Below are 26323 nucleotides of genomic sequence, written 5' to 3'. Positions count from 1 at the left end.
AAATAAAAAGCTGGAAATGAACTGACTTGATGCCTATTTACAGTATCCTCTGCTTTATTGTGGAAGAGTTTACTATTTTATTTTTATTAGGGTGCCATTTGAATGGAGAGTAACATGCTTTGGAAGTGATATCTCTGCAAATTAGTAGAAGCATTTTGATCATTCAATTTAATCCCATCAAATTCCACAACCCTAACTGCCTATTCCTTTTCCCACACACATATGTTTTTATGTCCTTGCTGATGTTTATGTTTGGGCTTTACAAACATTGGCTTCATTTCTGAATGGTTTCTAACCCCGCATCTGTTCCTGCCAAAAATAACCAAGAGCTAAAATTGGAGCTACTTCACATTATCAGTAGCCCTGAGAAAATTGACCTTTCCCCATCAAGTAAGTTGCACTGACAGATAGAAAAGATTTGCACCGTTGTTTATTGCTGAAACGGATAGAAGGAAACAAGAAGATTCGGGATATTACACTTTTTTTCTTGTGTTGGTCTCCAGGAGGCTACAGTGAAAAAGCTCAATCATGTGTCTGCCGAGAAAGGTAAGCAATACTTCCTATCGGAAATAACAAGTAGCACTTCAATATTTAGCTATCAAAAAGCTCTCCAGTTACTGTGTAGTCATTTTTCTAAAGTAAATCTAACCTCCTTTATAAGTTGAAAACAAGGAATAAAAGTGCTGAGGCTGAGTTCTAAGGTTTGAGGTGTCATTAATAATGATGTTCTGGATTAAAATGAAAATACAGAATGCACCATGGGCTTCTGGATAACAGTTTGTTTTATCAGCAAATACTCCATTAACTAGTCACAAGAGGAACTGAAAGAGGAACAAATTTGCATTTTGTGTAGCACCTTTCATGACTTCAGGATGTTCCAAAGCACTTCATAGCCAATGAAGTATTTTGAAATGTAATCAGTGCTGTAATGTAGACAAACGCAGCAAGGTTCCACAAGTAGCAGTAAGAATAAATGACCAGATAATCTGCTTTGCTGATGTTAGTTGAGGGATAATATTGGCCAGGACTCTAGGAGAACTCCTCTGCTCTTCTTCAAATAGTGACATGGGATTGTTTACTCCCACCTGAAAGGGCTAACAGAGCCTCAGTTTAACGCTTCATCTGAAGGACTGAACCTCTAACAGTGCAACTCACCCTCAACACTACACGAACTGTCAACCTAGATGATGTGTTCAAGTCTCTAGAGTGCAACTTGACCCCACAACTTCTGACCCACAGAGGCAAGTCAATATGCTATTATTTTATTTTCATATCACAAATAGAAATGTTGTCACCATTTTAGTCTTATTTTACTCTCATTCCTTTAGTTATTCCCTTGCATCCAAGATCTTCTCACCCACTGTATCCAGGGTATTATCTATAGCTGAGATAGGTTAGCTCTTACCGATACCATTAATGCTGTTATATAAAGGGACCTATCCTGAACAGCTTTTGCCTCTTTCTCTAGATGACCAGCTGAGACCAGTGAAATGTCACACTCAATATGATGTTTGGTTTATGACAAGAATGACAAGATTATAGAATTCGACACCAAAGAATGGGGCCATTTGACCCACTGCACCTGTGCCAGCTCTCTGGGAGAGCTTTTCTTAGTCTCATTCCCTGCACATACCCCATACCCTTTCAAACTTTTCCTTTCAAACATTTTACACTTCTCCTTTAAAAGCCATGATGGATTCCTTTTAATGTGTCAGTTGTGGCTCAGTGGGTAGCACACTCATCTCTGAATCAGAAGGTTGGAGGTTTAAATCGACTTGAGCACATAAATCTAGGCTGACATTGCTGAGGGAGTGCTGCACTGTCGGAGGTGCAGTCTTTCGAATGAGTCATTAATCATCATCATAGGCAGTCCCTCGGAATCGAGGAAGACTTGCTTCCACTCTTAACATGAGTCCTTAGGTGGCTGTACAGTCCAATATGAGAACCACAGGTGGGACAGATAGTCGTTGAGGGAAGGGGTGGGTGGGACAGGTTTGCCGTATGCTCTTTCCGCTGCCTGCGCTTGATTTCTGCATGTTCTCGGCGTTGAGACTCGAGGTGCTCAGCGCCCTCCCGGATGCACTTCCTCCACTTAGGGCGGTCTTTGGCCAGGGACTCCCAGGTGTCAGTGGGGATGTTGCACTTTATCAGGGAGGCTTTGAGGGTGAACTTGTAATGTTTCCGCTGCCCACTTTTGGCTCGTTTGCCATGAAGGAGTTCCGAGTAGAGCGCTTGCTTTGGGAGTCTTGTGTCTGACATGCGAACTATGTGGCCTGCCCAGTGGAGCTGATCAAGTGTGGTCAGTGCTTCAATGCTGGGGATGTTGGCCTGGTGGAGGACGCTAATGTTGGTGCGTCTGTCCTCCCAGGGGATTTGTAGGATCTTGCGGAGACATCGTTGGTGGTATTTCTCCAGCGACTTGAAGTGTCTACTGTACATGGTCCATGTCTCTGAGCCACACAGGAGGGCGGGTATTACTACAGCCCTGTAGACCATGAGCTTGGTAGCAGTTTTGAGGGCCTGGTCTTCAAACATTCTTTTCCTCAGGCAGCCGAAGGCTGCACTGGCGCACTGGAGGCAGTGTTGGATCTTGTCGTCAATGCCTGATCTTGTTGATAGGAGTCTCCCGAGATATGGGAAGTGGTCCACGTTGTCCAGGGCCACGCTGTCAATCTTGATGACTGTGTGGGGGGCAGTGCTGTGCGGCGAGGACAGGCTGGTGGAGGACCTCTGTCTTACTGATGTTTAGCGTAAGGCCCACGCTTTCGTACGCCTCAGTAAATATATCGACCATATCCTGGAGTTCAGCCTCTGTATGTGCGCAGACGCAGGCATCGTCCGCATACTGTAGCTCGATGACAGAGATTGGGGTGGTCTTGTACCTGGCCTAGAGATGGCGTAGGTTGAACAGATCCCTACTGGTTCTGCAGTTTAGTTCCACTCCAGCGGGGAGCTTATCGATGGTGTGGTGGAGCATGGCAACGAGGAAGATTGAGAAGAGGGTTGGGGTGATGAGGCAACCCTGTTTGACCCCGGTCCGGACGTGGATTGGGTCTGTGATGGATCCGTTGGTAAGGATCACGGCATGTCGTCGTGGAGCAGGCGGAGGATAGTGACGTACTTTTGGGGGCATCCGAAATGGAGGAGGACACTCCATAGACTCTCGCGGTTGCCAGTGTCAAAGGCCATTGTAAGGACGAAGAAGGCCTTGTATAAGGGCTGGTTTTGATCCTTGCACTTTTCCTGCAGCTATCGCGCTGTAAAATCATATCTGTTGTGCCCTGTAGTTGACGAAATCCGCACTGCAACTCCGGGAGGAGTTCCTCGGCCACAGGGAGAAGACGGATGAAGAGGACTCTAGTGACGACTTTCCCATTGGCTGATAGCAGGGACATTCCTCTGTAGTTGCCGCAGTCGGACTTGCCCCCTTTTTTAAAGATGGTCACAATCACTGCATCTCTGAGATCTCCCGCCATGCTCTCCTCTCTGCGGATGAGAGACATGAGGTCACGTATTCGTGCCAACAGTGCCTCTCCACCATACTTCCCTGCCTCAGCAGGGATTCCATCCGCACCATAGCCTTGTTGCTTTTAAGCTGTCTTATGGCTTTTTCTACCCCGTGCAGTGTTGGGGTCTTACTGAGGTGGTGGCGGGTAGCATGCTGTGGGACGGAGTCGAGAACACCCGAGTCAAAGGCAGAGTCTCGATTGAAGAGATCTTTGGTGCTCCTTCCAGCGGGCCCTGACTGCCTCGGTGTCCTTGATGAGTGCTGCACTGTTGGAGGTGCCGTCTTTTGAATAAGTCATTAAACCGAGGTCACGTCTATCCTCTCAGGTGGATGTAAAAGATTCCATAGCAATATTTTGAAGAAGAGCAGGGAAGTCATCCACGGTGTCCTGGCCAATATTTATCCCACAATCAAAATAACAAAAACAGTTTACCTGGTCATTGCTGTTTGTGGGAGTTGCTGTGCGCAAATTGGCTGTCGCATTTCCCACATTACAACAGTGATTACACTCCAATAGTACGTCATTGGCTGTTAAGTGCTTTGGGATGTCCGACAGTCGTGAAAGATACGATATAAATGTAAGTTTTTCTTCTTTTCAAAATAGCCATTATCACCCCTTGCCTCAGAAAATCCACTCTTGATCTCGCTAACTACTGTCTCATCTCTAATCTCTCTTGCCTTTCTAAAGTCCTTCAATATGTTATTGCCTCAGAGCTCTGACCCACCGCTTCTGCCTCTCAATAGTCAGAATGCAAGTGAGGCGGATTTGTGAATTGATGGTGCATGAAACTTGGAAAAAAACATGTGGCTACAGCAATAATCCATTGATGTTCAATCATGTGTGCAACATTAAAGCCCTGAATTTCCATGATGGTTCTCCCAATCTCCTGCTAAAGTTACAATGGGTGATCTGGAGATCCAGCTCTGAAATGTTGCTCAGGTTGTTGGTGGAATCATGGACGGATTAAAGGGAGTGGCAGATGGGGCAGTCACCCGGGGCCCAAGCCTCGAGTGGGGTCCATACAGGGTCGGATTAAGGGTAAGGATTAACAGTATTGACATAAGTGACGTAGCAAGAATGGAGCGAAGCTGCGAGGGCTCAGGTGCATGTTATTCTCAACGTGATGTAAACAGACTCTAGATGCCCTTTTTCTAGAGATGCATTCTACACACAAATCGGGAGGGAAAAAAGGAAAGAGCACCAGCTACGCTAAGAGCAAAAGAGACGAGAAGTAGCTAAACTGTTTAACTAGATCATTTTTTCCAACTAAAAACTCAAGATCATGAAGATGAAGGCCAAGATGACGCTGTGCAGTAAACTTCAACAATGAAACCACTAGAGGCACCGGACCCGGAGTTGGCCGAGTTGGAGCTCTGAGTCCAAAAAGTTGAAGAAGATGAAAACCAACTGGCACATACTGAGCTGCAAGAGGCGCAACTTCTGAGTGACATTGGGCTGTGGGGAGACAATATCTCAGAAGACATGCAAAGCCATTGGATTACAAAAGGTAGTGAGGACAGCTGAAACTATGATAAAGACTTCCAAAACTCCGGCGTGATTCATGCCAAGGAAGGATGTTGCCGATACTGCTCGAAGTCCTCCTTCACACGTGTGCACCTGCTGACAGGGGAACGTGTGGACCGAACGTAGCCATGTTATTCACCTTCAAACGGTAGAGTATACTGCTTTGCTTGCAAGGTCACAGCATGAACAAGTAGCCACTTTACTCATGGGTTTAATGACTGGAAGCATGGTGATGAGAGGATTTCATCTCAATAAAACAGCCACCAGCATAGAGAAGCCGTGGTAGTAATGTGCACTAGATAAGCAGGCACTGGTTGTGTGGATGGTCATATTGTCTTCCAGTTTGAAAATGAATGGCAGTACTGGAGCAAGGTGCTAGAGCGGGCTGTCTGTGTGATAACGTTTCTCTGTGAACGAGGTCTTTCATTGCGAGGCAGAGACAAAATCATTGGGCCTCCCAGTAATGGTAATTATCTGGGTTTGTTGGAGGTTCTCGCAAACTATGATGAATTTCTTGCTGAACACATCTAGCGATTCGCCAACAAAGGCAAAGGGCATATTTCATTCTTGACTTCCACCACTTGCGAAGAACTGATTAGTCTGATGGGTGGCAAAGTACTTGAGACGATTATCCAGGAATTGACATCAACAAAGTTCTATTTAATATCTGTTAATTCAATGTCAGATGTCACACACTCAGATCAGCTGACATTTGTCATCTGCTATATTCTACCGACTGGTCCTAAGGAAAGGTTCCTAAATTTCTTGCCGATGATTGGTCAAACTGGACAAGAAATAACAGAAATAATACTGGCCTTTTTGTATGAGAACAGGATAGACATACAAAATTGTCACAGACAATTTTATGATAATATTTCAAATATGAGTAGGAAATAATTGGTGTCCAAACTATCATAAGAACATAAGAACATAAGAAATAGGAACAGAAGTAGGCCATATGGTTCCTCATGGCTGATCTTATCATGGACAGCTCCACTTCCCCACCCACTCCCCATAACCCCTTATCCCCTTATCGTTTAAGAAACTGTCTATTTCTGTCTTAAATTTATTCAATGTCCCAGGTTCCACAGCTCTCTGAGGCAGCGAATTCCACAGATTTACAACCCTCTGAGAGAAGAAATTTCTCCTCATCTCTGTTTTAAATAGGCAGCTCCTTATTTTAAGATCATGCCCTATAGTTCTAGTTCCTCCATCAGTGGAAACATCCTCTCTGCATCCACCTTGTCAAGTCCCCTCATAATCTTATACGTTTCGATAAGATCACCTCTCATTCTTCTGAATTCCAATGAGTAAAGGCCCAACCTACTCAACCTTTCCTCATAAGTCAACCCCCTCATCCCCGGAATCAACCTAGTGAACCTTCTCTGAACTGCCTCCAAAGCAAGTATATCGTAAATATGGAAACCAAAACTGCACACAGTATTCCAGGTGTGACATCATCAATACCTTGGCTTTATACTCCATCCCCTTTGCAATAAAGTCCAAGATACCATTGGCCTTCCTGATCACGCTGCACCTGCATACTATCCTTTTGTGTAGTAAATGCCCATATGCGACGTTTATACCATGCGCAGCGCACTCACTCAATCTTGTGGGGAAAAAAATGCTGAATGCAGCCCAGTGATCGTCAGATTTTTGACAGTGTATAAAATACACTTTTCTCTCTGTATCGCCGTATCGCTGGTGACTGCTTTATGCAAAACTAAAGCCTTTAGGACTGTCTGTCGTCAAATAGCTTTCTACTACTCGATGGTCAGCAAGGTATGAAGCAGAGTCAGCCCTGCTCAAAGGTTACACTCCCATATGCGAATTGTTGGAACCCCTGGCAACTGACGTGGAATAGAAAATTGAATGCGAAAATGAAGCTCAGTTGATCCTTGACAAACTGGGCGAACTGGATTGAGCTATTCTCATTGTTATTTGGAACACAGTCTTGAAGCGCTTTCACCTGACCAATCTCTCACTTCAAGAGACCGGCTTGAATCTGAATGTCATGGTGTCCTTACTCGAGTCCCTTGTCAATTTTGTCAAGACCCAGTGGACAGAGTTTGGGGACTTCGAAGACCTCGGGATTAAACTGTGCGGCCACAGCGAGTACATTTCAGCTCAGAGGTGCATCAGGGAACGTAACCGCCGCTACGACGATGGAGATGCTGAAAATACTGTGTTGTCACCCAAGGAGAGACTCAAACCTGAAGTGTTCCTTGTCATCATTGATCAACTAATCAGTACCGTGAAACACCGTCTTGAAGCATACAAGGAAATCAACTGTAAGTTTGGATTCCTGTCCAAGCTCGCCGCTCCCTCGACTCATGAGATCAAGCAAGCCACAACAAATCTTGCCCACTCCTGTCCCAAAGATCTGGAACCTGTGATTGAAAGTGAATTCATCGTTTTCTAGCTTGGTGGCAAACTCAGCAGAACTTCAAACCTCAACTTGTGTCAAACAAACTAAGTCAGCAGAGCTGTGAATGTATCAATTCCTCCATACCCACGCCCTCACCCAAACCTTTTCTAACACTGAAATAGCTCTTCGGATAGATCGGTCGATGATGGTATCAAATTGCAGGGGTGAGCAGTCCTTCTCGAAACTAAAACGCATCAAGGATGAGGTCAGGAACCGATAGGGACAAGATCAACTTGACAGTCTTTCAATCATGAACATCGAGAGCATAGTACTGAGAGGACTTGGCTTCGCGAAAATCATTGACGAGTTTGGTCTTTTCCTAGATTTTTGTCGGCTAATGTAATGTTATACTTGTAGTTGCCTCTATGGAGAAAATGGAATGTAAATGATAAATGCTGGTCTTCCAAAAAAAATTGCGCTGTCTCGTTCTAAATTGTTGTCATTGTCGATTTAGTTTCAAAATGTAAGGATTTTAAAAATTAAAGCGTTGTCATTTTCAAGGTATTGGTTTGATTGTTTGGAAACATAATAAAATATTAAATGAGTGTCGTCATAGTATCAATGAGAACATAACCTGAGATGTAGACCTGACCTGACCTTGACCTGATGCATACTCAGTATAGTACCCTGTGACTTGGCTCACTAATGTCATTTACTGCAGGATGGGGATAGGGGGCCGGGTTCTTGGGTGGAATTAGACATTGTTCAAATGGGAGGGATGGGATGAGCATTTGTAATGTGCAATTACCTGTGCCTTGCCATTTGATTCACAATTGTGCTGCTTAGCTGCAATCATATTGTGAAATTTTCAGAACATTGGGCCATAATTTGCGGCCCCTACGGGTGCATATGAGGTGTGCATGCGCCTGTAGGTGCTGTGCAAGTTCCAGGTTCAGGCATGCAAAGCGCATGCACTAAAACACGTAACTTGCAATCTGTCAAGAATCTTCTTGACAGATCGAATGCATCCCTGGGAAAAGGGCCTCTGCGGGTGGAGAGTTGTACTTTTTTGCCCAACTTCTGCCCAGTAAATGCCCGTGAAATTCTTACACCTGGTAAAAGAAGTTGTAAGACCTGCTTTTACCAGTGGACATAAAAATACATTCTTTCATTCATTTAAACATTAATACACATGTAAAATAAGGTATGTTTATTTTTCGACCCTTTAAAATACCGTAAATTTATTTTTCAAAAAATTTTATTTTTGTTTTAAATATTTACTTAAATGCCATTTTGATTAATTTAAAATACGTGATGATTTTTAAAATTTATTTTAAGTGTGCTTGTAATTTTGGGGGTATTCCCATTCATACTTATGGGGGTTCCATACATACAGAATCCCATAAGTATAAATGGGGATCCTCCTTCTTTCATTGGTTGGGCTGACTCATGTGATCCCAGGGGTGCTTGTGAACCGCAGATGGGCCTACACATAGAGGCCCAGAAATGCAAGTCTCCGAACCTCTGAGACATAGATTTTTTGCAGGTCGAAGGCATCTGCTTGCGAAAAGCCTCCAACCGCAATTTCAGGCCCATTATGTTACATGTCAGTTAATGCACTTGGCAATTACCATGATATTGTACCTTATGGGAAAATTAACAGCACAGATAGCTACAAATTATGAATCCATTGTGACAACAGCCAACAAGCCCCCTGGACCTGATGGCTTGCATCCTAGGGTCCTAAAAGAAGTGGTTGCAAAGATAGTGGATGCATTGGTTGTAATCTACCAAATTCCCTGGATTCTGGGGAGGTCCCAGCGGATTGGAAAACTGCAAATATAATGCCCCTATTTAAAAAAGGAGGCAGACGGAAAGCAGGAAACTATAGACCAGTTAGCCTAACATCTGTCGTTGAGAAAATGCTGGAGTCCATTATTGAGGAAGCAGTAGCAGGACATTAGGAAAAGCATAATTCAATCAAGCAGAGTCAGCATGGATTTATGAAAGGGAAATCATGTTGAACAAATTTGCTAGAGTTCTTTGAGGATGTAACAAGCAGGGTCGGTAAGGGGGAATCAGTAGATGTGGTGTATTTGGATTTCCAAAGGGCATTCGATAAGGTGCCACATAAAAGGTTACTGCACAAGATAAAAGTTCATGGGGTTGGGAGTAATATATTAGCATGGATAGAGGATTGTTGAACTAACAGAAAACAGAGAGTCGGGATAAATGGGTCATTTTCCGGTTGGCAAACAGTAACTAGTGGGGTGCCGCAGGGCTCGGTGCTGGGGCCTCAACTATTTACACACTATATTAATGACTTGGATGAAGGGACCGGGTGTAATGTAGCCAAGTTTGCTGATGATACATTGATGGGTGGGAAAGCAAATTGTGAGGAAGACACAAAAAATCTGCAAAGGGATATAAACAGGCTAAAGAAGTGGGCAAAAATTTGGCAGATGGAGTACAATGTGGGAAACTGTGAGGTTATCCATTTTAGCAGAAAGATAGAAAAGTAAATTATAATTTAAATGGAGAAAAATTGCAAAATGCTGCAGTACAGAGGGTACCTGGGGGTCCTTGTGCATGAAACACAAAAAGTTAATGTGCAGGTACAGCAAGTAATCAAGAAGGCAAATGGAATGTTGGCCTTTATTGCAAGGGGAATAGAGTATAAAAGAAGAGATGTCCTGCTACCACTGTACAGGGTATTGTTGAGGCCACACCTTGCCTACTGCATACAGTTTTGGTCTCCATATTTAAGGAAGGATATACTTGCATTGGAGGCTGTTCAGAGAAGTTTCACTAGGTTGATTCTGGACATGAGCGGATTGAGGGGTTGACTTATGAGGATAGGTTAAGTAGGTTGGGCCTATACTCATTGGAGTTCAGAAGAATGAAAGGTGATCTTATCAAAACATAAAATATAATGAGGGGGCTCGACCAGGTGGATGCAGAGAGGATGTTTCCACTCATAGGGGAAACTAAAACTAGGGGGCATTGTCTCAGAATGAGGGGCCACCCATTTAAAATGAGATGAGGAGGAATTTCTTCTCTCAGAGGGTTGTAAATCTGTGGAATTCTCTGCCCCAGAGAGCTGTGGAGGCTGTGTCATTGAATATATTTAAGGCGGAGATAAGCAGATTTTTGAGTGATAAGGGAATAAAGGGTTATGGGGAGCGGGCGGGGAAGTGGAGCTGAGTCCATGATCAGATCAGCCATGATCTTATTAAATGGTGGAGCAGGCTCGAGGGGTCAAATGGCCTACTCCTGCTCCTATTTCTTATGGTCTTATGTTCTTATATCTCGCACTGATGTGCAGGATCCTTTGCATAATATCACACGCAATCTGTACATTCAGGGGTGTGGAGGAAGTTGACAGGTTTTCTGTAGAATCTTTCAGATCAACGTGGGTGCCATCGATTGCATCCAGAACCTGAGGAAAGGCAGAAACCCCGTAAAGCCAGACCTTCATCGCCACAGACAGAGCAGTGTGGACAGATGACTGTGCTTGCAGGTCCTCGTGCAATAGATGGCAAGGCTCCCCTATTGCCTCTTTGGTGAAGCGCACTCTTCTAAAACACATCACATCACTAAGATCCTCAAAGTTGCCTCTATATTCTTGGGGTGTGGAGCAATATCTGGTGGGGTGCACCCTTAAAGCTGTCTCATTCCCTTCTCCTCCATCCTCTACTCCTCCTTTTCCATGATCATAGAATAGTACAGCACAGAAGGAGCATGGCAATTCGGCCCATCGAGTCTGCACCCCCGCCCTATCGCCAATATCCCTGCGAGTTTTTCACCTTCCAGTGTTTATCCAATTCCCTTTTGAAGACTACTATTGAATCTGTATCCATCACCCTATCAGGCAGTGCTTTCCAAATCCCAACCCTCGTTCTATAAAAAAGATTTTCCTCATGTAGCCTCTGGTTCTTTTGCCTTAAATCTGTGCCCTCTGATTATCGACCCTTCAGCCATTGCAAACAGTTTCTCTTTATTTACTCTTTCTAAACCCTTCATTATTTTAAACCTCTGTCAAATTTCCACGTAGCCTTCTTGGCTCTGAGGAGAACAATCCCAGCCTCTCCAGTCTGTCCATGTAACTGTAATCCTGTCATCCCTGGAACCATTCTAGTAAATCGCTTCTGTATCTGATAATGGCATCCAAAGGTGTGCTCCCAGGGAATGCCGTACCTGCTGCTGAGAAGCCCTAACTGTGGGCATAGGGGACAGGATGTCAAAATCTCCAAGTGCTCTCAGACCGCCAGAAGCAATCAGAAGTAAATCCAATGGTATGCAGGAAGAATCACTCCAAAAAGTTATTTCCAGCAGCAGTAATTGTTACTCAAACACACCACACTCTTCAGGCTCGGAAACTCTTCGCTTTCATCTGATTCTATCAGCAGCTGCACTCTATAACTGTCATTCTAGCTCTGCCCTAGTGAATTGCAAACGTAGAACCAGTAACTTTGGGGCTTCAGCACTACTGACCCGCATTAACATATATTACAAATAGCTGGCTGGGGGCTTGGCAGGAAATTAGCAGGAAGGGCCAGATTACGTTAGCAAACTTGTGAGGATCAATTTTGGTTGGAAGCCGTCGGAAATGGCTTCTGCTCCATTTTACTGGCCAAAACTTAAACAGGTCCTAACTTTGCACAAAATATTGCCAATATAAGGGTACTGAAATTCAGGACCATAGAATATTTCAAACCAGCTCTGAAAAACTTACGAAGAAAATGGCAAAACAAAAATTAGCCCATAGCCCCAGGCTCTGAAAATTTCCAGCACCGGACTGCCTGAGCATATTCACAGACTGGGCACAACACATCCTCCCAATCCTTTCTGTCTCTCCCTGTCCAACATAGATGTCTGACATTTGCAAGCAATTAGATGCAACCTTTTCTCACAGTCAGCAGAGTTGACACAAGTCATTGGGCTTCAAAATTCCACTGGTGTGTTTTTGAGAATTGAACTAATATTAAACAGTGAGTTTCTTTCTTCCCCTCAATCTCTCAACATCCCTGCCTTTTTCTCAATTCCCCCACCCTTCTATCTAACTCTCTCAACCCCAGGATCAGTTGGAGATCACCTTATTTGCACAGGGCCAGCAGATGCCTGTGCCACAAGGGGCACGTTGGGCACCCAACTGCCACAAAAGGTCACAAAGTTTGATATCAGTGCCATCCCTTGGAGAACCACCCCCCTTCCTAGTTCCAGGACATGATTTTGTCCTCGAGCCCCTTAGTGGGGCCAAATTTCACCCGTCAGAAGACTGGTTCCCTTTCAGAGTGCCAGCCTCCAAACTCACCTTGGGTCCCGGTAAGTTTGACAGGGACTCCCCACCCTTGGCCCCACCCCTCCACATCAGTGACCTTATTTGTGTGGGGCGGGATGGGGGCGGGCAAGAGGCTTCAACCTCAAATGAAGCAACAGGAAATTCCTGTGCAAGTCTTGATTCTGACCTATCCAAGTCCCAGTGCAATTTCAGGAGATTCCAGTGAACAACTATCTAAGTTACGGCAGGAATTTGGCAGAATGGAAGAGCAACTTCAGTTACATTATTGAAATGAAGATACTGTAGAATTTACCAATATCACGCAAAGATTCCGGGTACCTTTCCCCTACAGAGGAGAAGAATCCTTTTCTGGGCTTTTAAAATGAGTTTAAAGGAGCAGACGAAGCCTGCGGGGGATAAAAGGGGATGCATTCATGGGGACCGCCCCCCCCCCCCCACAGTGTTTGGACTCATAGGTAAGGAAATTCAAAATGGACCTAAATTACAGAAGCTTGAGATCCCCTAAACATCTATGGGAAGGAGCATATCAATTTTAAGATTCTACAACATTTTGGCTGTGAAAAAGAGTTACCAAATACAAGAGGTGGGGCCAATGTCTGAAGCAAATTTGTGTATTAAAGACCCCAGGCTATTCACCCCCTAAGAGATAATCGAATTACCCAATCAAGCACAATGGAAATCATGGTCAGAAAAACTGGACAATCCTAAAACAATGCAAAACCAGTGATAGCACATTCTCACACCCTAATCGAGTTACTGCTGACTAAGGAGACATTTGAAAATCAATGGACACAACAGTTTAAACAGAGCCCAAGAGATTTGATGGGAGATAACGGAGCCTTTTTTTGGGGGATATATCTATCCCCCAGTTTTACAAGGAAAAAGGCTAGCAGAACACAGGAGGAAGCAGAACACAGACTCGAACAAGGAACAGTCTGGAACACAGACACAGACACAAGCAGCCTGCTTGCTCTACAGTGAAGAAATGGAGTAGTGAAGGAAACTACAAGAAATCGTCAAGGACCGACCGAGCATGAGGCCCACGAAACGGAAGGTTTTCAGCAACCAAATTGACAACCCGGGCCACCACAACCAGCGAAACGACCAACCGAAACCAACTCAGCAAAAACCAAAGAATCAACATTTATTTCCACTCTACAATCTATTTCTGAATGACCCAACGGGTGAGAAATTACCAAAAGGGACTAGCTAAAACTATTCCTAACCAAAGAAAGTGGGTACTTACCCCAAACATCCAAAATGCAACTTAGCGCATCAACGGACGCACCCCAACTGAAGACTACGCAGTCCGAAGTCCTCTCCTCCATCCGGGGTATGGCTCGCCTAGAAGGCCAAGTGCAGCGAACCCCAAAACCGCGATTCACCGGCAACTGTCTAAAGGGATTGGTGAGCATAGCCCCTGAACCCTCAGAGCTATAACTTAGTTAGTTAGGGGAATTGGGAGGGGGAGGCTGGGATAACTTGTGTAAATGTATCTGCATTTTCCTCTTTACCCCATTTAGAGTTTAAGCTGTATTCTTTTCCCCATAGGCTGTAATTTAATATTTTATTCAATGTGTTGTACCCTTCAGTATGTATTGGTGTGTGTGTGTTATTAAAGGTGTGCCTTTTACTTCTTTTTAAACACAATAAAGCCATACCTGCTTCCTACCTTGAAACCGATTGTCTGTCCAAGTCTGTCACAGTCCCTTCATAATTCCAGTGTCTAGAACCAAGGGTGTGGGAGCGATTCGGAACCGCTCATATAAGGTCAGAAGGGAAAGCTGACCCCCTGAAACCCACCCCTTACAATACAGATCAGCTAAGATTAAAATCCATTGAGACTTTATAGCAAATTTCAGTTAGCAGGTCAGTCTAGCCCCAGAACTAGTCACGTATATAGCCAAGCTGTTCCAGTACTATGACAACACTGGCATCTACCCGACAATGTGGCAAACTGCCCAGGTATGTCCTGTCCACAAAAAGCAGGACAAATTCAACTCTACTCTCAATCATCAGCAAAGTGATGGAAGGTGTCGTTGACAGTGCTATCAAGCGGCACTTACTCACCAATAACCTGCTCACCGATGCTCAGTTTGGGTTCTGCCAGGATTTCTTGGCTCCAGACCTCATTACAGCCTTGGTCCAAACATGTGCAAAAGAGCTGAATTCCAGAGGTAAGGTAAGAGTGTCTGCCCTTGACATCAAGGCAGCATTTGACCGAGTGTGGCATCAAGGAGCCCGAGTAAAATTGATGTCAATGGGAATCAGGGGGGAAACTCTCCACTGGCTGGAGTCATACCTAGCACAAACAAAGATGGTTATTGTTGTTGGAAGTCAATCATCTCAGCTCCAGGACATCGCTGCAGGAGTTCCTCAGGGCAGTATCCTAGGCCCAAACATCTTCAGCTGTTTCATCGATGACCTTCTTTCCATCATAAGGTCAGAAGTGGGGATGGTCGCTGATGATTGTGCAGTGTTCAGTGCCATTCACAATGTTATGTCTCAAATAAAGCAATGTGACTGAGTACTGTAGACAATGAGTAAGTGTGACCTTAGTCTCTTTATTCTGACTCCAGAGTGCTGGCATAGCATGGGAGGCCTGCTTATATGCAGTGCTCCCAAGGAATGCTGGGATCCCTTAGGACTCCAACAGATGCGCTCTCTGGTGGCAGTAGAACTCTGGTTACAGGGTGTTACATACATAACATCACTCCCCCACCAAAGTCAATAGTACACTTATTTACAAGGTGAGACGATCTGGGGCTTCCCGCTCCCTAGTCGATCGTCTTGATACAAACACAGGTGCAGGTGAGTTGGTTGGGCCTTCGCTGGGTTGCTGCGCAGCTGGCCTTGCTGGACTGCTGGGGATGATGAGTTCAGCTTCGTGGTCAACCGTGATGTCGGTTGCCACTTGTGTGTGTATCGGAGGGACGAAATTGGTGATGTCCTCTTCAGGTTGCTCGTGACTGTCTGTGAATCACAATTTAGTTTGGTCCAAACGCTTTCTGCAAGTTAGTCCATTTACAAGTTTGACCTCAAACACCCTACTCCCTTCTTTGACTAAGACAGTGCCAGCAAGCCATTTGGGACCATGTCCATAGTTGAGTACAAATACAGGGTCATTGACTTCAATATCGCGTGACAAATTTGCGCAATCATGGTACATGCTTTGTTGATGCCACCTGCCCTCGACATGATCATGGAGATCAGAGTGGATGAGAGAGAGCCTTGTTTTGAGTGCCCTTTTCATGTGCAGTTCGGCAGAGGGAACCCGGTGAGTAAGTGGGGTCTTGTGCGGTAGCTGAGCAGGACTCAGGACAGGCGGGTCTGCAGGGAGCCTTCCAACACGCATTTCAAGCTTTGCTTGATGGTTTGGACTGCCCGTTCTGCCTGGCTATTAGATGTGGGCTTGAACGGGGCAGATGTGACGTGCTTGATCCCATTGCGGGTCATGAATTTCTTGAATTCAGCGCTGGTAAAGCACGGCCCATTATCACTGACAAGGACATCAGTCAGGCTGTACGTGGCAAACATGGCTCGTAGGCTTTCGATGGTGACAGTGGACATGCTTACAGACATTATTACATACTCAATCCATTTTGAATAAGCATCCACAATAACCAAAAACATTTTGCCTAGAAGCGGGCCAGGGAAGTCAATGTGGACCCTAGACCATGGTTTGGAGGGCCATGACCACAAACTTAGCGGTGCCTCCCTGGGAACATTGCTCAGTTGAGAGCACGTGTTGCATTGGCGCACACAAGACTCCAAGTTTGAGTCGGTGCCGAGCCACCACACATGGGATCAGGCTATAGCTTTCATCATTACTATGCCTGGGTGGGTACTGTGTAGGTCGCATATGAACGTTTCCCCTCCTTTCTTAGGCAAAACCACGCGATTACCCCACAAAAGACAGTCCACCTGTATGGACATTTTGTCTTTGCGCCGCTGGAATAGCTTGCTCTCTTCATGCATCTCTGCTGGGACGCTGGACCAGCTCCCATGGAGGACACAGTTTTTTACAAGGGACAGTAAAGGATCCTGGCTGGTCCAGGTCCTGATCTGACGGGCCGTAACGGGTGACTTTTTATTTTCAAATGCATCCATCACCAAGAGCAAGTCTGCAGGCTGTGCCATTTCCACCCCGGAGGTGGGCAACGGTAGCCGACTGAGAGCATCAGCGCAGTTCTCTGTGCCTGGCCTGTGGTGAATTACATAGTTATATGCAGACAGCATGAGCGCCCATCTTTGGATGCGAACAGAGGCATTGGTATTAATACCTTTGCTCTCTGAGAATAGCGATATGATCAGTAGGCTTATGGTCAGTTTCTAACTCGAACTTAAGCCCAAAGCAGATACTGGTCCATTTTTTTCACCCTGTAAACGCTTGCCAGAGCTTCTTTTTCAATCATGCTGTAGGCCCTTTCGGCCTTGGACAAACTCCTGGACGCATAAGCGACCGGTTGCAATGTTCCCGATTTGTTTGCTTGTTGTAACACACACCCAATCCCATACGAAGACGCATCGCAAGCTAGCTCTAAACGTTTACATGGGTCATACAGAACAAGCAGTTTGTTGGAACATAACAGTTTTCTGGCATTCTCAAAAGCAATCTCTTGTGATTTCCCCCATACCCAGTCATCTCCCTTGCGTAGCAACACGTGTAGAGGTTCTAACAAGGTGCTTAACCCGGGGAGGAAATTAACAAAATAATTGAGGAGCCCCAGGAACAACCACAGCTCCGTCACATTCTATGGACTTGGCACGTTCTTGATGGCCGCTGTAGTGTATGGAGAAAGAGTCAGACGGAACACTGTGAGCTCGAAGTAAAGTGTGACCTTAGTCTTTTATTGCATGTCTCCAGAGTGCCTCTCCAACCTGTGAAATCTCTTTATATACCTGTGCTCCCAAGAGATTATGGGATCCCTTGGGACTCCAGGGGATGAACCCTCTGGTGGCAGTACAGAGTAAATGTAAGTATACATATATATAACAACACCTCCCCGCAAAGTCAATAGTGTAACTATTTACAATGTGAGTCGATCTGGGGCCCTTCTTGCCCTGGTTGATCGTCTCGGTGTGAAAGCTGGTGTTGTTGAATCATTTGTTGGGGCCTCGCTGGGCTGCTGTGCAGCTGGCCTTGCTGGGCTGCCTGGTGTGTTGGGCCCTGCAGGGCTGCTGTGGATGATGGGTTCTGCTTCGTGGTCAACCGTGATGCCGGTTGCCACTGGTGTGTGTGTTGGGGGGATCAAAAAAGGTAGGGTCCAAAGTGGGTTGCTCAGGATAGTCCGTGAATCTGAGTTTGATTTGGTCCAAGTGTTTCCGGTGAATGAGTCCATTTGAAGTTTGACCTGAAATACCCTGCTCCCTTCTTTGGCCACGACAGTGCCGGGAAGCCACTTGGGACCTTGTCCATAACTTAAAACAAATGCAGGATCATTGATTTCAATCTCGCGTGACACATTTGCACTATCATGGTATGCACTTTGTTGAAGCTGCCTGCTCTCTACCTGTTCCTGTAGATCAGGGTGAACTAACGAGAGCCTTGTCTTAAGTGCTCTTTTCATGAGCAGTTCAACAGGTGGGATCCCAGTGAGTGAGTGGGGTCTCGTGCGGTAACTAAGCAGGACTCGGGATAGGCGAGTCTGCAGTATGCATTCTGTTACCCTCTTCAAGACTTGCTTGATAGTTTGCACTGCTCTCTCTGCCTGACCATTGGATGCTGGTTTAAATGGGGCAGATGTGACATGTTTGATCCCGTTGTGGGTAATGAATTCTTTGAACTCAGCACTGGTGAAATATGGCCCGTTGTTGCTCACCAGGACATTGGGTAAGCTATGTGTGGCAAACATGGCCTGCAGGCTTTCAGTGGTGGCAGCGGACGTGCTAGCCGACATTATCTCACATTCAATCCACTTGGAGTACGCGTCTACAACCACAAGGAACATTTTACCCAAGAACGGTCCTGCATAGTCAACATGTACCCTGGACCATGGTTTGGACGGCCAAGACCATAAACTTAGCGGCGCCTCCCTGGGTACATTGCTTAACTGCAAGCATGTATTATATCTGTGAACGCAGGACTCTAAGTCCGCATCGATACCGGGCCACCACATGTGGGATCTGGCTATCGCTTTCATCATTATGATGCCTGGGTGGGTACTGTGGAGGTCATTGATGAAGGTGTCTCTGCCCTTCTTGGGGACCACTACTCGATTGCTCCACAGAAGGCAATCTGCCTGTATAGACATTTCATCTTTGCACCGCTGGAACGGCTTTATCTCTTCCTGCATTTCCACTGGGACATTGGACCAGCTTCCGTGAAGCTCACAGCTTTTGACTAGAGATAATAAGGGGTCCTGGCTTGTCCAGGTTTTGATCTGCCGGGCAATGACGGGTGATTGCTCACTCTCAAATGCTTCTGTAACCATGTCTAGATCTGCGGACTGCGCCATTTCCACCCCCGTGGTGGGCAATGGCAGCCTGCTGAGAGCATCGGCACAGTTTTCTGTGCCTGGCCTGTGGCAGATGGCGTAGTTGTATACGGACAACGTGAGCGCACATCTCTGGATGTGGGTCGATGCATTGGTATTTATCCTTTACTCTCGAAAAAGAGGGATATAAGTGGCTTATGGTCAGTTTCCAATTCGAATTTTAGCCCAAACAGGTATTAATGCATTTTCTCTACCCCATAGACACACGATAACGCTTCGTTTTCAATCATGCTGTAGGCGCACTCAGCCTTGGACAGATTCCTGGATGCATAAGCAACCAGTTGCAGTTTCCCGAAATCATTAGCTTGTTGCAATACACACCCAACGCCATATGACGACACATCACATGCTAGTACCAAACGCTTACATGGATCGTACAACACAAGCAATTTGTTTGAGCATAACAATTTTCTTGCTTTTACAAAGGCATTTTCTTGGTTTTTGCTCCAAACCCATTCGCCCCCTTTTCGTAGTAAGACATGCAGTGGTTCAAGCAGTGTGCTGAGACCCGGTAAGAAGTTACCAAAGTAGTTCAAGAGTCCCAGAATCGACCACAGCTCCGTCACATTCTGTTGCCTCGGTGCGTTCTCGATTGCATCCGTCTTCACGTTGGTGGGCCTGAGGTCGTCCGCCGCAATCCTCCTGCCCAAGAACTCCATTTCAGGCGCCAGGAAAAAGCACTTCGAGCGTTTTAACCTGAGCCCCACGCGGTTGAGTTGACTAAGAACATCCTCCAAGTTCCGCAGATGCTCGACTGTGTTCCGACCCATGACCAAGATGTCGTCCTGGAAGATCACGGTGTGCAGGACTGACTTCAGTAAACTTTCCATGTTTCTCTGGAATATCGCCGCCACTGATCGCATTCCAAAAGGGCACCTGTTATAAACAAAAAGATCTTTGTGCGTGTTGATGCAGGTGAGGGCCTTCGATGATTCCTCCAGTTCCTGCGTCATGTAGGCTGAAGTCAGATCCAGCTTCGTGAACGTCTTTCCTCCCGCCAATGTTGCAAAGAGATCGTCGGCTTTTGGTAGTGGGTATTGGTCCTGCAGGGAGAAACGATTGATAGTTACTTTGTAATTGCCACAGATTCTGACGGTGCCGTCTCCCTTGAGGACTGGGACAATAAGACTGGCCCACTCACTGAACTCGATCGGTGAAATGATACCCTCTCGTTGCAGCCGGTCTAGCTCGATCTCTACCCTTTCTCTCATCATGTACGGTACTGCTCTCACCTTGTGATGGATGGGTCGCGCCCCCGGAGTTAGGTGGATCTGCACTTTTGCTCCTTGGAATTTCCCGATGCCTGGTTCAAACAGCGAAGGAAATTTGTTTAAGACCTGGGCAACCGAAGTCTCGTCAGTGGGCAATTGCGCTCGAACGTCGTCCCAGTTCCAACGTATCTTTCCCAGCTATGTCCTTACTGTACAGTATAAATGCACACGAGGCCCATACTTGAGGAAAGGTCACTCTGTGACCAGTTACCTTTATTACCAAGACCTCAAGTGATGAAGGTGGGTGAAGCTTCCCCTTTTATGCCTGAAGGTCCAGGTTAGGAGTGTCTCCCACAAGTTCACCCCCTTGTGGTCAATGTTCTCAAGGTGTACAACTTAGGTCAGCTTATACATGGGTTACAATGATAGTTGAATACATGACAGGTCACGCCCGCGGAGTTAGGTGGATCTGCACTTTTGCTCCTTGGAATTTCCCGATGCCTGGTTCGAACAGTGAAGGAAATTTGTTTAAGACCTGGGCAAACGAAGTCTCGTCAGTGGGCGATTGCGCTCGGACGTCGTCCCAGTTCCAGCGTATCTTTCCCAGCCAGCTCCTGCCGAGCAGGGTGGGACCATCGCCCGGTACCACCCAGAGTGGTAGCTTGTGCACCGCTCCATCGTAGGAGACCTTTACGGTAGCACTGCAGATTACAGGAATCAGTTCTTTAGTGTAAGTTCTTAGTCTCATGCGAACTGGAGTTAAGACTGTTCTTGAGGCCTTGTTGCACCACAACATTTTGAAAGTCTTTTTGCCCATGATGGACTGGCTCGCGCCCGTGTCCTGCTCCATTGACACCGGGAACATTCAGCATTATCGGGGAACAATGTGTGGTGAATGTCTGCACTCCATGTACCTCTGCCTCCTCGATCTGAGGCTCTGGTTTGTAGTGATCCTCCGTGGATCTGTCCTCCTCTGCAAAGTGGTGGTTTGTAGTTTTAACAGGCTTAGCAGCTTGCCTGCACACTTGTTGGAGGTGTCCAATTGTTCCACAGCCCTTGCAAATGTATCCTTTGAATCGGCATGAATGGAAACGATGATCACCCCCGCAGTGCCAGCAAGGTGTTAATGGCCTTGCATTCATCACCCTTGATGGTGGAGTCTGAGACATCTGCGGACGTGTAGCTGCAGATATGTGTGACCTGCCTTGTATGTTATGATTCGAAAACAACATCACTTTGTTCACAGTACTTGTAGCAGCACTTGTATGCTGAGAGATTTGCTTAGTATTGTCACTGGTGGCAATGAACGCCTGGGCTATCGCTATGGCCTTACTCAGGGTTGAGGTCTCTACAGTCAAAATTTTGCAAAGTATGGTATCGTGGCCAATACCAAGTACGAAAAATTCTCTGAGCATGTGCTCCAAATGTCCTTCAAATTTGCGATGTCCTGCAAGGCGTCTCAGCTCGGCAACATAACTCGCCACTTCCTGGCCTTCAGACCTTTTGTAGGTGTAGAACCGGTACCTCGCCATCAGGACGCTTTCCTTCGGGTTCAAATGCTCTCGAACCAGTGTGCACAAATCATTGTACGATTTCTCCATGGGTTTTGCTGGAGTGAGCAGATTCTTCATGAGGCCATACGTCGGTGCCCCACAGACGGTGAGGAGGATCGCTCTGCATTTGGCAGCGCACTCTTCCCCATCTAGCTCGTTGGCCATGAAGTATTGGTCAAGTCGCTCCACAAAAGTTTCCCAATCATCTCCCTCTGAAAATTTCTCCAGGATGCCCACTGTTCTCTGCATCTTTGGGTTTGCTATCTGTCTCTCATCGCCAGTTGTAGTGTATGGAGGAAGAGCCAGACTGAACACTGTGAGCTCAAAGTAAAGTGTGACTGTAGTCTTTTATTGCAGGTCTCCAGAGTGCCTCTCCAACCTGTGAAGCCTCTTTATATACCTGTGCTCCCAAGGGACTATGGGATCAGGATTAGGGGATGAGTATACATATATAACAGCCTCCATCTTGGCTTTGGTGGGTCTGATGCCATCAGCCGCAATTCCTCTCTCTAAGAACTCGACCTCTGGCGCCAGTAAAACATACTTCGAGCATTTCAACCTGAGTCCCACATGATCTAGCCGACTTAGAACCTCTTCCAGGTTCTGCAAGTGTTCGATGGTATCCTGATCTGTGATCAATATATCGTCCTGGAAAACCACGGTGCGCGGAACCGACTTTAGCAGACTCTCCATGTTCCTTTGAAAAATAGCCGCGGCTGATCGAATCCCAAACAGGCATCTATTGTAGATGAACAGATCTTTTTGCGTGTTGATGCAGGTGAGGCCTTTCGAAGATTCCGTCAGCTCCTGCGTCATGTAGGCTGAGGTCAGGTCCAACTTGGTGAATGTCTTCCCTTCTGCCAGCGTCGCAAATAGGTTATCTGCCTTGGGTAGCAGGTACTGGTCCTGCAGCAAAAAACGGTTAATCGTTACTTTATATTCCCCACAAATTCCGACCGTGCCATTGCCCTTGAGAATCGGAACAATCGGACTGGCCCACTCGTTGAACTCAACCAGCCCGATGATGTCCTCTCATTGCAGCCTGTCCAGCTCGATCTCCACTTTCTCTCGCATCATGTATGGCACCGCACGTGCTTTGTGGTGGATGGGTCATGTACCGGGAACCAAGTGGATCTGCACCTTCGTCCCTGAGAAATTTCCGATGCCTGACTCAAACAACGACGGGAACTTGCTCAAAACCTGAGGCGTCGTCGATGGACGAAAGTGCTCGGATGTCATCCCAGTTCCAGCAGATTTTTCCCAGCCAGCTTCTGCCAAACAGTGTGGTGCCATCTCCTGGTACAATCCAGAGTGGTAGTTCGTGCACCACTCCATCATCGGAAACTTTTACTGCTGCACTGCCAGTTACAGGGATCAGCTCTTTAGTGTAAGTTCTCAGCTTGGTATGAATAGGGCTCAGCTTGGGCCTTTGTGCCTTGTTGCACCACAGCCTCTCGAAGACCTTTTTGCTCATGATAGACTGACTCGCACCCGTGTCCAATTCCATGGATACTGTTATTCCGTTCAGTTCAACTTTTAACATGATCGGTGGACATTTTGTGGTGAAGGTGTGTACCCCGTACACTTCTGCCTCCTTGGTTCGAGTCTCTAGTTCAGTTTGATCCGCCATGGATCGATCTTCCTCTGCAACGTGGTGGTTTGCAGGGTTTGCAGCTCATCTGCACATTTGCTGGAGGTGCTCCATTGTTCCACAGCCTTTGCACGCATAGTGTTTGAAGTGGCTCGAAGATCACTTCCGCAGCGCCAACAAGGCCTCGCATTCACATTTGATGGCGGACTCTGAGTCATCTGAGGTCATGCAGCTGCAGGCGTGTACCTTCTGCCATATGCATTCCTGCCTGAAAATGACGTTACTTTGTGTACAGTACTTGCCAATGCATCTTTATGCTGCAAAATTTGTTTGGTGTTATCGCTGGTGGACATAAATGCCTGGGCCATCGTTATGGCTTTGCTCAAGTTCGGTGTTTCAACAGTCAATAGTTTGCGAAGGATAACCTCATGGCCAATGCCAAGCACAAAAAGTCTCTTAGCATTTGCTCCAGGAATCCACCGAATCCGCAATGTCCTGCAAGATGCCTTAGTTCGGCGACGTAGCTCGCCACGTCCTGGCCTTCAGACCGTTGATATGTGTAAAATCGATACCTTGCCATCTGAATGCTCTCCTTCGGATTTAGGTGCTCCCGGACCAGCCTACACAGTTCTTCATACGATTTGGTTGTTGGTTTCACCGGAGCAAGAAGATCCTTCGTGAGGCCATAGGTTGTTGCCCCGCAGATGGTGAGGAGGATCGCTCTTCATTTGGCAACATTCTCATTCCCTTCCAGGCCATGAAGTATTGGTTGAGTCGCTCCATGAAGGCTTCCCAATCGTCACCTTCTGAGAATTTCTCCAGGATACCAACATTTCTCTGCATTTTCACGTGATGGTTCAGTATCTATTACTCGTCGCCAGTTGTTATGTCTCAAATAAAGCAATGTGACTGAGTACTGTAGACTTGAGTAAGTGTGATCTTAGTCTCTTTATTCTGACTCCAGAATGCTGGCACAGCATGGGAGGCCTGCTTATATGCAGTGCTCCCAAGGGATGTTGGGATCCCTTGGGACTCCATCAGATGCGTCCTCTGTTGGTGGTAGAATTTTGGTTACAAGGTTTTGCATACATAACATGCAACAACTCAGATAATGAAGCATTCCATGCCCGCATGCAAGACCTGGATGACATTCAGGCTTGGGCTGATAAGTTGCAAGTAACATTCACACCACACAAGTGTCAGGTAAAGACCATCTTCAACAAGCGAGGGTCTAACCACTGTGCCTTGACATTCAATTGCATTACCATTGCCTAATCCCTCACCATCAACATTCTGGGGATCAGCAACTTAACTGGACTAGCCACATAAATAATGTGGCCACAAGAGCACAAGGCTGGGTATTCTGGTTTGATTGTCTCACCTCTTGACTCCCCAAAGCCTTTCCACCATCTGCAAGGCACAAGTCAGGAGTGTGATGTAATACGCTCCATGTGCCTGGATGAGTGCAGCTCTAACTCGAGAAGCTCGACACCATCCAGAACAAAGCACCCCGCTTGATTGGCACCCCATCCACCGCCTTAACCATTCACTCCCTTCACTACCATTGCATTGTGTACCATCTACAAGATGCACTGCAGCAACTCACCAAGGCTTCTTCGTCAGCATCTCCCAAACCCACAATCTCTACCACCTAGAAGGACAAGGACAGCAAGCGCTTGGGAACACCACACCTGCAAGCTCCCCTCCAAGTTACACACCATCATAGAATCATGGAATCATAGAAATTTACAGCACGGAAGGGGCCCAGTTCGGCCCATCATGCCCGCGCCGTCCAACAAAGCGCTATCCAGCCTAATTGGAAATATATCATCCTTCCTTCATCGTCACTGAGTCAAAATCTTGGAACTCCCTCCCTAACAGGACTATGGGAGTGCGCTCACCACATGAAAGGAAGCGGTCAAGAAGGTGGCTCACCACTACCTTCTCAAGGGCAATTCAGGATGGGTAATAAATGCTGACCTTTGTCCCACACCTCCACATCAGTGGCCTTATTTGGTAGGGTGTGGGGGGGGTGGGGTGGGGACTGGCGGGCACAGAGGCTTCAACCTTAAATGAGGCAACAGGACAACCACCAGGGTTGCGGCATGAATTCAGCAGAATGGATGAGCAACTTCAGGTACATTGTTGAAATGAAGATACAGATCGGTTAAGATTAAATTCCATTGAGACGATAATGCAGTTTCCATTTAGCTGGTCAGTACTTGTTTAATTAATATTCATTACTGACCTCTTACATCATTGGAAATTTTCAATTGATTGGTCAGAGTAAATCTGTTGTACTATGAAGGTTAATGAGATGGAATCAGCAATTAATCTAATTCGATTAGCAATATTGATGTCGCTGCTCAAAAGATGGATACAGAAGAAGATACAAAATATGAAAAATTTATCAAGTCTAATCTATCCATAGTCCTATTAATTTCTTCAGAAAGTGGGAGGTGGTAAAGCCTCCAAGAAGATCAAGCTCTGTAAAATGTCTCCACATCCTAATGGTAAAAATATTCCCATTTATAGTACCTTATCACATTAGAACATCTCAAAATCACATGATAAATTTGTTTGTAGTGAAGCGACTTATATATATAAATGTTTAATGATATCAATCCAGATTTACATCTGATGCCATTAAACTTTGACTGGTCACATTCCACAGTTAATTGATTCATTTATAGTCACAGTTGCACAGGTTTTGTAGAAGAGTATTTGATTATCTGTAAAGATCCTTCTAGCTTTTATTCCATAAAATG

General features: G+C 46.1%; 1 protein-coding gene across 1 annotated transcript in view; it reads left to right on the top strand.

Moving 5' to 3' along the window:
- The first annotated feature begins 418 nt into the window (after positions 1-418).
- Positions 419-26323, top strand: part of rsu1 (Ras suppressor protein 1) — a 291182-nt gene continuing 265277 nt past the window's right edge. The window contains exon 1 of the mRNA XM_070880064.1: positions 419-546. Coding sequence (XP_070736165.1) covers positions 529-546 — 18 coding nt within the window. The 5' untranslated portion in view covers positions 419-528. The remainder of the gene's footprint in view (positions 547-26323) is intronic.

This window comes from Pristiophorus japonicus, chromosome 5, assembly GCF_044704955.1.
Source record: "Pristiophorus japonicus isolate sPriJap1 chromosome 5, sPriJap1.hap1, whole genome shotgun sequence".
Lineage (NCBI taxonomy): Eukaryota > Metazoa > Chordata > Chondrichthyes > Pristiophoridae > Pristiophorus > Pristiophorus japonicus.
Note: the sequence above shows the minus strand (reverse complement) of the source record. Positions and strands in the feature narration are given on the sequence as shown.